This window comes from Aphis gossypii, chromosome 2, assembly GCF_020184175.1.
Source record: "Aphis gossypii isolate Hap1 chromosome 2, ASM2018417v2, whole genome shotgun sequence".
NCBI classification, from domain to species: domain Eukaryota; kingdom Metazoa; phylum Arthropoda; class Insecta; order Hemiptera; family Aphididae; genus Aphis; species Aphis gossypii.
Genome location: NC_065531.1, coordinates 71,458,959 through 71,473,303, shown reverse-complemented (window position 1 = coordinate 71,473,303; position 14,345 = coordinate 71,458,959). Strand labels below are relative to the sequence as shown.

Here is a 14,345-nt window from a genome sequence, read left to right as displayed (position 1 = left end):
CAACATTATATTATATAGGTTATTAAAGAATCTTCTCAACTTTTTTGAAAAAAATTTTCTAACTAATAATAATTCGATTTAATTTACTTTATATCACCAATACATAAATGTAATATTAAAATTATATTTTCACGTTATACCTCCTCTCATGTAATACATAATTTGAATCGAGAAAGTTGCAGGAAAATTTTAAAGTACAAAAATAGCTAAGTACCCATTAATGAAAACCTCTATACTTCTATACCTACATAGAATAGAGATATAAGTAAATATTTAAACACAAATAATTTTATAGTCGCATAACTATTATCTCGAAAAGAAAATGTATGTTTTTAAATATAATGAGATCGTCTCTTTGAGACTTCATTGCAGTGGTATTCTTAGTGTAGTAATCCTATAAAGATAATGTTAAATTATCCTTAAAATAAAAAGAATTTGCACGAACTTCACGTATTATAGATAGTTAAAATATATAAAATCAGTACCCTATTCAAACATTAAAATTTTACTAAAAGAAAAATGACTCTTATACTTAATTTAACATTAACATTTTCCATATTTCATTTCTAATTGAACCAATATTAAGTTGTATTTAGTTTTTGGGAAGTTTTAATTCTTTTATCGTTTACTTATTTTGATTCGAGATTAATTACTGTCCAATCAATAATTGCTTAAGGTGGTATTTTAAAACATATATGTGACATTTTAATTTGATATGGTTTTTTAATTTATATAGTGACCTTAGTTAGATTATATAAATTATAAATACACTTAAGAGTCACGAGTATAGGTACTAAGAATTTTTTACTGAGAATATTTAATTATAATTACATATATTTTGTTTTTATAATTGGTAACGATTGTCACCAAAATGATGATTTAAATATTCACTATTTACGTCTAATCACATATCGGTTCGTTTATATGTAAATAATGATAGTCGAATTGTCAACTTTTGATGCCTTGAATTGTCATTAATTTTTTAATATATTATATAATACAACCTCTACTAATTTTTAATAATAATTTTATCATAAATTCATTAAAAATTAAAATATTATGATTGGATATGGTACGAGTACTATTATTACTATTACATCGTATTGGTATGCCCGACCCTTGAATGATTTTGATTTTTCTTCCTTATAAGTATATTTATATCAATATCATAAATTCTTACCTGTATGGTTGTATAATAGGCGATGTACAATGTCTATACTTTATAACTAATAAGTTGATTAGAACGATGTGTTGAAGTAGGTACCTATAAAAGTAATCAAAGTCATTAAAACTATGCATACTGGATTTATAATGAATATTGTTAAATATCTAGCCAATGTCCAGTAGCCAAATATCTACATATTATGTAAATAATAAATATATTATTATTAATTAATAATAAGGCGCATAGAATATCAATTGGAAAATGTATCTATAGAGATACATATATAATATCACGAGTTTCTTTTCATTTTCTGTAATATTAAAATATTTAAATTTGTAGGTACAATATTAGATGATTCTAGAATATTATATTAAAATAACAAAATACGCGCTGCTTTCAAAAAATTAAATTACTACCATACTATTATACCAAATTAATTATTATTGATAATATGCAATTAATATGATTTTTTTTTACACCTAAAAAATAAAAATGATTTAAGTGCCATACTATTGTATATTATGAGTATATGATAAAAAAAAAAAAATATTAAAACTGATATCTATAACGTAAAATTACATGTTAATAATCATTGTTATAGTATGTAGATATCAGTATACTTAGTAGTTCGGTTTAAAATGAATTTGGTTCCAGCTTAACGTTAAACCTTAATTAAATAAAAAAAATGATTTATCATTCCACTCACCTTAAATCTCAATTAGGTGCAAAATAATAAAATTGTAGTGTAAAATATAAAAAAATTAAATGTTTTCTATGAGCTTTTCCCAGTCGCTCAGTGAGAGCTGGAAATCTGGGAAATCATTTTTTTTTATGTAAGCCCGTAAAAAATTACACTCATTCGCCCTCCTTCAAAATTAATTTTAAAAAACCTCTAAACAATCTATGTTTAGTTGTATTTTGCAAATGCTAAATTTCAAGCTGTGTTATTTTAAGAAAAAACTGAACTAGGTACCTAAAATAACATTAATTTTACATTTTTAATGGTAATTTGTTATAGAAAAAAATATTTTAAGACTACTAGAAAAAAATGAATTTTAATTAATATTTAAACATTTCAAGAATATTCATAATAACATAATATTAATTAACTTGTATTTAGTTTAAAGATTTTCGAAATTAAATTTATTGACTCATAATGATTGACCGTACATGACGTATATAGGCATTAGACATAATTGTTAAACCAAAGTCGGCTAAAATGTTGTTTCTAGAATTATTATCTAATTTACAACAAACTAATTAAAACTGTTTTCGTTGGAAATACTTTAATGAGCATCAAATTTATCAACTCTAGCAAAAAAAAAAAAAAAAATTAAAATTAAAAACTAGAAAACTATTATCACGTACAAAATGTACTACAATATACACAAAGATGTTTTATGAAAATTCATATCATATTAGTGTGCGACTAAATCATACTAATCATATTTATGATATTTTTTTTAAACATTCTCTGGTTTACTTGAATTTAAAATGAAGCTTTATAATTTAAATCTTTAATATAAATTTAACACCTTCAAATTATTATTGTATAAACTATTATACAAAGGAAATGAAAATTATTATGTAACTATAATTTTGAGTTAATAATTAATAATCAATAAGTTACAATATTTAGTATTCTTATGTAGGTGAAGTTTTAAAGTGAAGGCGGAAAGTGCAAAGATGTAATTTATTTTATTGTAGTTTAACAATTGAATCTAATAGCTTATATTAAGTAATCGGTAATATAAAATATATATTGTTATATATTTTGCATGATAGACTGACTATCTTACATTCGACAAGATAGAATTAAAAATATCATTATGCATGTAAAATATAATAATATATTTACTAACCCATGTATAAAGTTTCAAGTCCCCTAGCAAAAATATTTTTGAATTACATAAGTGCAAAAATACAACTAAAATTCTAATTTATTATTCATTTAAATACTTAATTTTGTCTAAATTTTAATTTTAAACGTGTATAAAAAATTGTATTTTTATTATATGATTTCTAGTTTTTTGATTCCAGTATGAAATACTTATGAAAACCTTAGCCTTGCATATAAAAATTGAATATTTGATACTTTTTAACTAAATATTTTTTTTTAAATTTTTGCAATTTTAACAATTAGGTATTGTCAAAATTTTACTCCAATTGCTTACAAAAAAGAGTGTCCGTGCATGTTTAATATTATTAAATATTAATAACAAAAACTTTTGAGTATCTTCTTATAAAATGTTCAGACTTTTTTACAAAGCAAAAATATGTTTATCGACATAAATAGAAAGAAAAAGATCGAAAATTCCTAATATAAGCATATAAATAGCTTTAATATACATATAATGCTAATAAAAAATATTTAGTGAAAACATCATAATATGTCTATGGTTAGGTTTTTGATTTATACAAAAATTAAAATAAAATAAAATAAATTACGTCGAAAATTGATTTTGCATAATAATAATTTTCATTTTCCTTAATATTTTTTGTCCCCCCCCCCTCCTCCGACCATTACTTTGGGAATTCTGAGAAATAATTAATGTTGAAAAATACTGAGAGTTTTTTCTTTTGATCTACTAGATAAACACCTTCTAAGGCATATATTATTTTGCACAAAGTAGTAAACAGTACCTATAATAATTAGTAGTGGGAGTGTGGGATTATCAATTATCATAGTCGTAGATTGTATAATGATTGTGATAAAATAAAAAAAGTGCTTAACGAATCATTTTTGTAAGAACTGTTCGACATTAAGATATAGCATTATTATGCGGATAGGTACTACCTTCATATTAAAGGTTAGGTCATCGGTGTTATACGAAAACTGTATGGCGATCTGATATTTTCCGATTTTTCTAAATCTTTTAAAAGTTTCCAATATAATTTCAAAATATTCACGATGATACAATCGATACGTCTCTGCTATGATGAATGATTGGATCCCATCAAAACAGTCGAAACCACTGCAAATAATTATAAAATAGAATATACCTTTATAGAAGTAAAGTTTTATTTCTTAAACAATCAATTATGGTAATGAGTTACAATACATTATGTTAATGGTTACCGTGTAAATGATTTTTGTCACGGCCTATTATCATTGACGACTCAAACATATATAACCAACACACAATATGATTTTTCGAAGACCTTCTTACAAAAAACCCACCTGTTGAAATGTTAAACGTTTTTTTCGTTTTTACATTCATATCATAATTATTATATATTATGTGCAAAGAAAAATTACGTCGATTTGCTGATCACATTATTATAATAATAATAATAATAATATAATAATATTGTCGTCGGTTATATCTTTAATTATACAAACTACAGAATAATGGCAATTATTCGAGTTTACAATTATTATCAAATATTACACGAATAATAATATGTCAGGACCTATTACCTAAATTGCTTAGTAATCTATAATCAATAGGTTGTTAAGTTATTTTTATCTTGCATACGTTATTTGCGTGCGCGGTGTGACCTATCAACATATTAATGTAGTGTTTGTTATTTATTTTACTTATTATAAACTCTGATCTTTCTAATCGTACTAAATCGTGCATTCTGAGTTATTATACGCATACAAGACGATCGTTTCGGACGAGTTATGAAAACAAGAATCGTTTCGAACCAAATATTCAAATAATAAAGGCGATTGCGTATTGATACGCATTACACTGAATCATCAAAATGAAAATTATTTAAATTCATTTATTATTTATTATTGTACAACAATAATACATTATAATAATGTGCGTTTGCATTTCAATTAGCCTGTATTGTAGTTCACAGGTACACGCACCTACTTATTCACTATTTCTACGTTAACTATTCAAAAAAATAATTTGAGCATAATTTTCACGTGAATTAAAAGTGTATAGGTACCTAACACCTATACATCGAGTAGTCCACTCATAGGCGAATGCCGTTATCGTTTTAAATTCGAACGCGATTAAAATGACCTACATCGACAACAGTGACGTGCGTATAAGGAAGCAATATTAATATTTGTATAATGTTCAATGTTTACAATTTCTAAGTTTTGATTGTATAGGTACCAGTCGATGAAAATCTGATAAGTAATGCGGTTTTTCTGATTATTCGACTAATCGGCACGAACGATCTGAATTCCGACGGAAGGGCGTTTATATATAGTTATTAAACTAGCAGTATTGCCGAAGGTGTTGCCTACATGTCGTGCGAAAACCAGAACTAAAGCAGGTGCAATTGCTTGAGTAATAATGAAATCTGAATATCCTAATTGATTTAAATGTACCTACTTATACGACACTACCTACATATTATTATTTGCATTGTTCGATTTCACAATTTGACTGAAGGAACAGAGATATAATTTGATTGCAGAAATACAATAGGTAATACTTACCTATTTACTTAAACATCTGTTAAATTTAAATTTATAGAATCGACAAAAATGTTAACATGAAAATGTCATTTTTTTTCCTTTGTACCATTTAATATAGGTTTTAATCTTAAGATGGAATAGATGGATATTATAAAATTAATAATTTCACTGACAATAATATTATAATAATAATATCTAGTTAAGTACTACAATACAATAATTGATATATTTTTACTTACTCGAGTTACTTTAATAAAATGTACAAGTGCCTAAATTAATTATGGAGCTTATATCATATTTTGTTCTTATTATTTAAAACATCTGCAAAATCAGTCAAAATAAATTATTTTAACGCTTTAGAATTTTTAGAAAGTTTTAAAACATTATGTTCACTCTGTTCAAAATATTTAAAATAATTAGTTATATATAGTTATCAGTGTATTGAATACTTGCTATTCAATTTTTTTTTTTCAAACATAAAATATGTAATGTAACAGTTCCTATGTGTTTAATTAATATTTTAATTAGTTCAAACATTTTTAAATTTTAATAAGGTATAACAATTCAAAATATTAATTGAAAATTTTAATTATAATTATTAATTTGTAATCATAAGTTTTCTCTAGAAGTCATAGTAGTCAAAGAATGACAAACAAAACATGTTAAATTGCTTCAAGGTACTGCTTTAGAAAGAATTTATTTTTCATAAATTCGTAATTTACAAAAAAAAATTAATTAAAAAATATATAAATAATGCTAAGTATTTAAAGTAAAACTAACAAAAATGATTTAACTCACAAAAAAATTAACTTTATTCAATCTGTGTTAATATTATTCACTTCAGACAGTATATTATAGTATAGTATAGTGCCTATAGTAAATACATTTTATTTAATATGATGAACTTTATTTTATTATTATATTATTTCTTTTTTTACAAAAGAAAACACAGATTTTAATACATATTACATGAGTTATACACATAATATATTCATAATTATAAATCTAAGTAATTAACATTATCATTGTAGTTGATGTAAAATTACCTATGTACTTAATAACAATATGTGTTTGGACAAATACTTGCTCACGCTTCATTGTTCTCACTAGCAACTCTATGGCACAATATAGTGCAACCGAGCTAAGATAATGACCAACTTGGCATAATAAACTAGTTTTGTTCATGTAATTGGTCATCTTAATTTGGATACACTATATATATATTATATACAGTTATACTTAGCTTTAAAGAGTTTGTAGTCCATTATTAATGTATTGAGGAAAATATTAATACCGTCCATGTCTATAATAGAAAAGGTCTGTTAAGGATAAGTCAAAATATACTGGAATACTTATCTTAAAGTTTGGACTTTATAATTTTGTTTGTTGAGGAAGGTGTTGATTACTGTAATTACTAATTAATTATATAAATTAAACATTTAATTTGTAAACATTTATCTAGATTTTATTTATATTATTGATGTTTATGTTTTTACAATAAACATGGTTTATAATTTCAATCATATGAATATTGACAATGATAGTTCTAATATGTACAATAATTTTGGAATTATTAATTATCTGTCAATTTATAAATAACTCTTAAAATGTAATTACAATTATAATAAATGTCACAGGAATTGCAAGAGAGTATTTACTACTTTCATATAAAAATATATGATTTTATAAAATAAAAAAATTAATTACAATAATACATTTTTTTTAAAAAAATTATCTCGTATTCATTAATAACTTTTCAGTGCCAAAACAACAATTCTTAAAACATAACACATGATACCCAATAAAAGTATCTTTAAAAAAATACGTTACTGACTTTATCTTGGACCAAGATGAAAGCTTCTTCTGCGATGTGACTTACGTTCACGTAATGAGATATATTCCTGTCTTCTTACACTACATCTGAGTTCTAAAATGTTATTGATTTTTTGTACGATTTCTTCAGCTATTTTTTGTTCAGCTTCAAAATCATGGTGTTTGAAGTTACTCCATACAGCAGTCCCTTGTTGACTAGGGGCACTATCTCCAATACTAGAGCTTAATGCTGTACTATCATACACAAGTCTTAAGACGGCACGATTGTTGGATTTTGTTTCTGTAAGATCACATGCTACCACACAATCCATGTCATATGTAGCTGGCTTTTGTTTTGTCCATGGAAATTTAGAGCTAGATCTTTGCTTTACAACTGGATCTAATTCTATTTTTTGTCCAGATATACCTAATTAAAGTCAAAATATAATATTTATTACAATATATTATTATATTTTATAAATCTTTTATATGTGTATCTATTTATTAAATGAGTTAATATTTTAATCATTTTTGAAGTAAAACTTCTTTTTGAGGTAAGGGTGGAAAAAAAATTGGCACAAAAAATGAAACGACGCGAAAAAATTAAACAGCAGATATGGTGTATGGATGCATGTGTAAAAATGCGACAGAAAAATATACTATATAGCAGGGGTGGTCAGCGAGAAGAGACTCGCAAGCCACCAAATATATTATTAAATATGGAAGAACTAAAATGTAAAAAAAAAAAGGTCATATTATAATATAATACATAAATTCATATTAAAAAATTATAATAAGATGCAAACCGCAAAAGTCCATGATGCGAGCCGCGGTTTGGCTACACCTGCTATATAGTATATGTATATACTTTTTATATACCATGTACCTATTTACAGTCTATACAGTATAGTATATAACACGACACACCATTTATATTATGAGTATACAAATAAACAAAAGTGGTATGTAATATAAGTCAGGTTAGGTTAAATAACTGGGAGACTGAGTGGCCGAACAGATTAAGACGTTGATTTTTTTTCTCACTTTTTCCCTAATTCACTTATAATTTCACGGGCCCCAATACTTGTAAAAGAAGTTTTATTACTCCAGAGTGAAATGTGGGATGTCTAGGGTTTTAAAATTATATGTGTTTTTTTATTATAAATATTCCTTATTTTCTATTTTTATTTTTTTGTGACTGTCATTATTTGGAGTAGAAATTAAGTTTAATTATCAATGTTAATGGTAATTTATAGTAGAAATTATGATCTAATAGATTACTCTTCTTAATAATTAAAAAAAGTTTTTTTTTTAAATAACAGTAAAAAAAACACCTGTTGTTTATGCAACTTAAGTTTTTATCAAAATAATTTTGTAATTCTCAAAGAAATAACTGCAAGTATATTTTTAAAAATGTTTTCATTTTCTATTTATGGTATATATTTTTTTTAATATTTTGACTCTTTAAGAGCTATTTAGAAACATTTGAATTTTTATACTTTTTTTTTTTAAATAAGTATGTTAATACAATTTTAGTTTTGCAGTCTAAAAAAGTTTGGTATTGTAATAAATTAAAAAATATTAAAACAAAGTAGATTATTTATCACTTACCTAAATGTATTTCTATTTTTGCTCTAACTTTATTCAAAATATTCACATGATATAATTGGTATAAAGGTGCTTCAATAGCAAGAAGTTTATTTAATTCTCCTTCTAGTTGTTGTTGAGCTAGATAAGATAACAAACAATACACTAATAAGAAAAATGAAACTAGTTGATTTTTAAATAAAAAAAATTGAAATAAATAACCTTACCTTTAGTATTTACATTTTCACATAAGACAGAATTTCCTTCCCTAAAAAATAATGTTTTTCAGTATTAATAAATCATGCAAATTAATGTTTTTAGAAAATCATCTTACTGTGATGTAGGGGAATGATTTGAAGTAGCTGGTGCTAATTTACTGTCACGTTCAACAATAGCTAAAAACCCAAATCCAAATTTAGCAACAGTCTCTCGAGAGTCTAAGCATGGAAAATCAAAATCAACTTCACCATCATCTTCTGCTATGTATAGAGCATAACAATCAACACTATCTCTAGTTATAGAACAAATAAGATTTAATTATTTTTTTGAAATTATGTATGCTTCTTAAAAATATATATCATTTACTTTAAAGTGCAATCTGGATATTCAATAGTACATTTCCAGCAAACTAATCCAATTAGATCATGTACTTTTGCAGTGGCTATAATTGATACTTGCATAGGATAGTTACGACGTTCTAAATTAAGCATAGTTATAAATATGCCATATTTTCGAGTGGCTTCACCTAGCTGGGCCTAAATACATTTTTCAATATTAAACATAATACATGGTTTTATATATATATAAAAAATGTGTATTTACATTTCCATCATATTTAGAATATTCACGAAATGGATTGAGTGGTAGATATGGGCAAGCTTTCAATAATTTAGATAATTCAGAAACATAATTCTTTTTTTGGTGACTGATGTCTTTTTTAGGAAATAATTCAGCCTTTTCTTCATCTATATGTTTAAAAATTATTAATAATAATATATGAAACTATGATCAAATAAATTAGATAAGTTTAAGAATAAATATATTAAAATATTTGATAATTGATTTTAAATCAATACAATATTGAGATAAATATAAAAATATTTATCAAAGTTTAATTGATTTATTTGTATTTATATTTATTTTTTATTATTATTTACAACTTAATTAAAAATATAAATAAAAACACTATATTCTTCATTGATATATAAATGTGTATAGATATATTATAAATAAATTTATAAATATAAATATATATATGTGTATGTATGATATGTATAATAAAAATAATAATAATAATAACATTATATGTTATTTTTAATTAAAATACCTGTAAGGGAAACAGGTGTTATTTCCCATTTTACATGGCGTACATTAGCAGATTTTATCATATTTCTTTGCAGACGTTCTAATTGAACTGATGTATGAGATCGCTGTCGTCGAACTCCAAATTCTTTAAAAATTTAACTAATTAATAATTAGCAACAGAAAATAATAAAATTTTTTTTTTATTTCACCAGTATGAATATCAAGTGATTCTGCCAATTCTTCTTCTTCTTCATTATCTTCAATTCCTGGGTATATGTCATATTTTGATGTGGATATTGTTTGAAGTACATTTTCTCCACCCATAACCACCTCGCTAATCCCTATAAATAATATTGTATAAAAAAAAACATCCAAATATATACATAGAGTATAATTACTAAAATATAAACATAAAGAAACCTTGAATAGAAAAATGTTTATAATACAATCACGATCACCACCTCTTCACAGAATTGCACCTCCAAAACCATAAACTTCCAACACTTTGATTTCGAAATCTCTTCCAGGACAAAGTGGTGGATTATTAAATGTTGAGCAGCTATCTGATTTTCCAAATCTTATATTTTCATCCATCCAAATAGCTTGACCATCACCACCACCGATAGTTATCATTTTAGAATCAGCAGCCATAAAAAGTTCATTCGAATGACAAACATTATCATTTTCCATACCGACCCATGGATACTTTGATCTTTCAGGAAACAAACTAAATAGAAATGTTTCTCCAGTTCCAAAATATGCTGTTCTGTTTCCTCTATCATCTTTTCTATTTCTCTCAAGCCATTTAGTAGAACAATAAGCTCCAAATACATCATCAGTACAAGTTTTAATAATTAACAATGTTGGTTCATGCTGTTCGACTCTATAATAAAATGTAGTCAAGCTGCATCCATGTTCTTCTGTAGTGTATAATAAAATAGGTTGATACATTGTAATTCTCATTGGTAACCATGACCATAGCGTAAAAAGTTCTCGTGTGCTAAGTGTATGAGATAGGAGCTGAATATTTACTTGAGATTGACTAGTAGGCAAGTTTTCACTCGATCGAGACCTTATCAATTGATGTGAATTTGAAACAATGGCTTTTGACTTCATTGACATTTCAGTTTTAACGAAAATTCTATGTAAATATGCAGCACTTAATGCTCGAATATTAAATGCTGTTTTTAACAATTTATTAGGACTAACAGGCATTTGTCTACAAAATTTCATTAAAGTAGCTTCTAATCCGTTATTAAGGGCTTCTAAAGCCCAAGGAGAATTTCTTTTATTAGTATTTTTATGAAAAAGCTTTAGTATAGCCATGGCAACTCTATATAATACTTTAATACCTTCATGTAAGTAACAGTCCATAACTCTTACAATATGATGAAATGGAAGGCCTTGAAAAATCCACCACATCCAATCACTATATACATGTTCCATTTTGGTGGCCGAACAAAATTTTGTTAAATTAATTGAAGCACTACTTGCATGTTTTCTAGTAACTCGCATTACAGTTCTCCACGTTACTTCATATAATGATTTTGTTTGAGTCATAAAAACTAATCGTTTTGAAGACACAAGACTAGTTAAACTATTATAACATTCTTCTTCAGGCATAAAATGTAAAAATAATGAGACTAATGAGTATATTGCTGGACTATAAGTAATATCAGGACACGCAAACCCGAGTACACATACAACTCGGTCAGCTACTTCTTTACCGACAGCAGTTAAATGATAAATATGTCTATGTTTTGAATCAACAAAAGGTGGTAATATACTAGTTTTATCTGGTAATTCTTTAGTACCAAATAATTGTACGACTAGATCCCAGTAGAAACCTTCAGTCATATTATTGTTGTTGTGCTGTTTACACAGTGCAGACCACAGTTGGGATCGAATCATGTTATCGGCGGGCCAATGGTGGCTACGTAATAGTTTTTTAACTTCCTTATGTCGTCCATTACTAATGAGGTGTTGGATTTCACTAAATGTTTTGTTTGGCTGCTTCTTTGTAATTGTGCATTCCGGAATAACAAATGGAATACTGTCGACATTGACTAGCGATTGGAATGGCTGGTAATCGAGATCATTGATAATGACCATGATTTCTTCTTGGATACAGTTTTTAAGTCAAAAATTATAAATTAGATACACAAAAATTTAACAGTAGGTAGGTAAACTGACTTAAATTTAAAACAAATATTATTTATAAGAAAATATTAAAAAAAGATAATTAAATTAAAAAAAATTGCTTTACAGCACTTGTAATAATGAACGTTGGAAAACAATTCACAAGATAAGATAAAAAAAAAAAATATGACATTAAAACGTTACATCGGACTATTCATAGATCACGGATTGTTGTTTACTCGCACTGATTGGATTCTGTACCTGGGCGGTCCAGATTTTAAGTATAATATGTACGTTTTCTGTTTGTATAGAACACGACGATGATCGAATCGTACGGAATAACTTTGACGACCAACAGTAATGGATAAAAAATAACTATTGTCTAGTAGAATTGTTGCCAGAAAAACGTAAAAAAAATATGGCGTAAAAATGGAATACGGAACACGGCGAGGAATTTCTAGGCAATTACCTAGTCTTTTTTTTTATTTTAAACGCAAGAAAAAACTTTCGTTGAAAAAAATTTTCTCCAGATAACCATGCCCCACCCTTGGACACCTTGATAGTACACAGTGTTACCTGCTCGAATGGTCTTGCTCCGTAAACATAAACGCGATTAATACGACGTCTCAACATCTGTCTGTTTGTTTTGTTTTCGTTGCGGTCGTTGGCACATTAATTCTACCTACCTACAATATCTAGCCTGCCCATGATAATAAAATAAATTTAATATTACAATATTACAGTAAGCTCGCGATTGATTCGATCGCCGACGGTTGTACAATATGGTACGCTTCGATGTTAGTAATTATTTGTATTGTAACGATTACCTGTGTCATCTGACGATATGAACGAGTTTCTGATGTGAGAGAGAAGCCAATGTTTGCTGTCGTAGAGTGCCATAATATTATTTTAGGCCGTCGAATCGTGAACGAGAACGGTGAAAATTCGTCGACGTCCTACATCGGACTCTTTCCACGGCCGGCCGCGGCGATAACCGTGTGCGATTTATTTCGACTTTGCCAACCGTATACTCTGATCCAAAAATCAAAACATACACTACTGCGACTTTTTTCAAAAGTGTATCGTATGTGATAAGGCCGCACGATAAATTGATAAGAAGCAAAAGATTCAGTGCCGACGTTTTGTCGGTTTGTTCGCACACGTACAGACGTTGCGAGATTTACCGTTTATAATAAATTATTATTATGCACTACCTACCTAACTCGTGTCTCAAATACCTGTCCAGTGACTGTGACGAGTCCCTACTCACCTACCTTGAGAGAAAATTCCGTTTACGGATTATTTACAAGAATTCTTACGTACGTGCATGTATGCATCGCACGCGAATCGTCGTGATACACATAATACGTTTGTATTTATATAGATACGGCCTATAGGTCCACAGATATTGTCTTACATCCACGTTCCACTCCGCGATAGGCAGACCTACCTAAATAACGTGTTACGCAATATTATCTACCTAAAAGCACAGGTATTAAATATAATTCGTATAGGCACACGAACTAACCTTATCAACACGAAACGACCTTGTACAGCTGAATACTGGACACTTGTGGAATGCATAGTACGCATAAAGATTTATTGGGGAACACGCTTGTAAATTTACTGACACTCCACACGCAGTTACCTATATTGTGCATGCCGATAAAATGTGTTTAGGGTATTTATGTAGAACTCGCAGGCATTCATATTTTTAATTTTATGTTCTCGTTGAATAAACAATACTGAATGTTCAGAGAAAAATCATTAACACCTATAATAATAATAATAATAATAAAAAAAAAAACAAAAAACAAAATCAAAGTTAATTTCATTATGATTTTAGCGTAGATAAACAAGAGTTGTGACATAGGGATCCGTTTTCAAAACAATTACCTATCTATATTATTATCAATCTTATATCATTAAATGTCATTAGTTATTATTATT

General features: G+C 26.9%; 2 protein-coding genes and 1 long non-coding RNA gene across 5 annotated transcripts; all 3 read right to left on the bottom strand.

Annotated features, from left to right (window-relative positions):
- Positions 1-1,179: 1,179 nt before the first annotated feature.
- On the bottom strand, positions 1,180-4,440 carry LOC126549932 (uncharacterized). Its single transcript, XR_007603904.1, has 3 exons — positions 4,245-4,440; positions 3,963-4,140; positions 1,180-1,264 (listed from the first exon to the last, which is right to left on the bottom strand). It is a non-coding gene; the product is annotated as an uncharacterized LOC126549932 (long non-coding RNA).
- Positions 4,441-6,990: 2,550 nt separating this feature from the next.
- On the bottom strand, positions 6,991-13,744 carry LOC114124668 (target of rapamycin complex 2 subunit MAPKAP1). Of its 3 annotated transcripts, none has more exons than XM_027987989.2 (9): positions 13,223-13,744; positions 10,466-10,597; positions 10,279-10,401; positions 9,774-9,916; positions 9,537-9,706; positions 9,286-9,462; positions 9,179-9,219; positions 8,976-9,092; positions 6,991-7,791 (listed from the first exon to the last, which is right to left on the bottom strand). In XM_027987989.2, the coding sequence occupies exons 1-9, from the start codon at positions 13,293-13,295 to the stop codon at positions 7,388-7,390; spliced, it is 1,380 nt and encodes a 459-aa protein (XP_027843790.2). In that variant the 5' UTR covers positions 13,296-13,744; the 3' UTR covers positions 6,991-7,387. The 3 variants fall into 3 exon arrangements, with proteins under 3 accessions (XP_027843790.2, XP_027843791.2, XP_027843792.2); XM_027987990.2 differs by lacking the exon at positions 13,223-13,744 and adding an exon at positions 10,677-10,826; XM_027987991.2 differs by lacking the exon at positions 13,223-13,744 and adding an exon at positions 10,655-10,799.
- Positions 10,690-13,216, bottom strand: LOC126548830 (GTPase-activating protein skywalker-like). Its single transcript, XM_050200426.1, has one exon. It carries the CDS (start codon positions 12,366-12,368, stop codon positions 10,722-10,724), a length of 1,647 nt encoding a protein of 548 aa, XP_050056383.1. The 5' UTR covers positions 12,369-13,216; the 3' UTR covers positions 10,690-10,721.
- Positions 13,745-14,345: the final 601 nt, after the last annotated feature.

Excerpts from the sequence above, each read along its gene's own strand:
- LOC126548830 (XM_050200426.1), bottom strand. The coding sequence starts at position 12,368 with ATGGTCATTATCAATGATCTCGATTACCAGCCATTCCAATCGCTAGTC.
- LOC114124668 (XM_027987989.2), bottom strand. The coding sequence starts at position 13,295 with ATGGCACTCTACGACAGCAAACATTGGCTTCTCTCTCACATCAGAAAC. Across the intron at positions 9,707-9,773 it reads ATTCTAAATATGATGGAAAT|GCCCAGCTAGGTGAAGCCAC; the intron begins GTAAATACACAT and ends AAATGTATTTAG. Across the intron at positions 9,220-9,285 it reads AATCATTCCCCTACATCACA|GGAAGGAAATTCTGTCTTAT; the intron begins GTAAGATGATTT and ends ATTATTTTTTAG.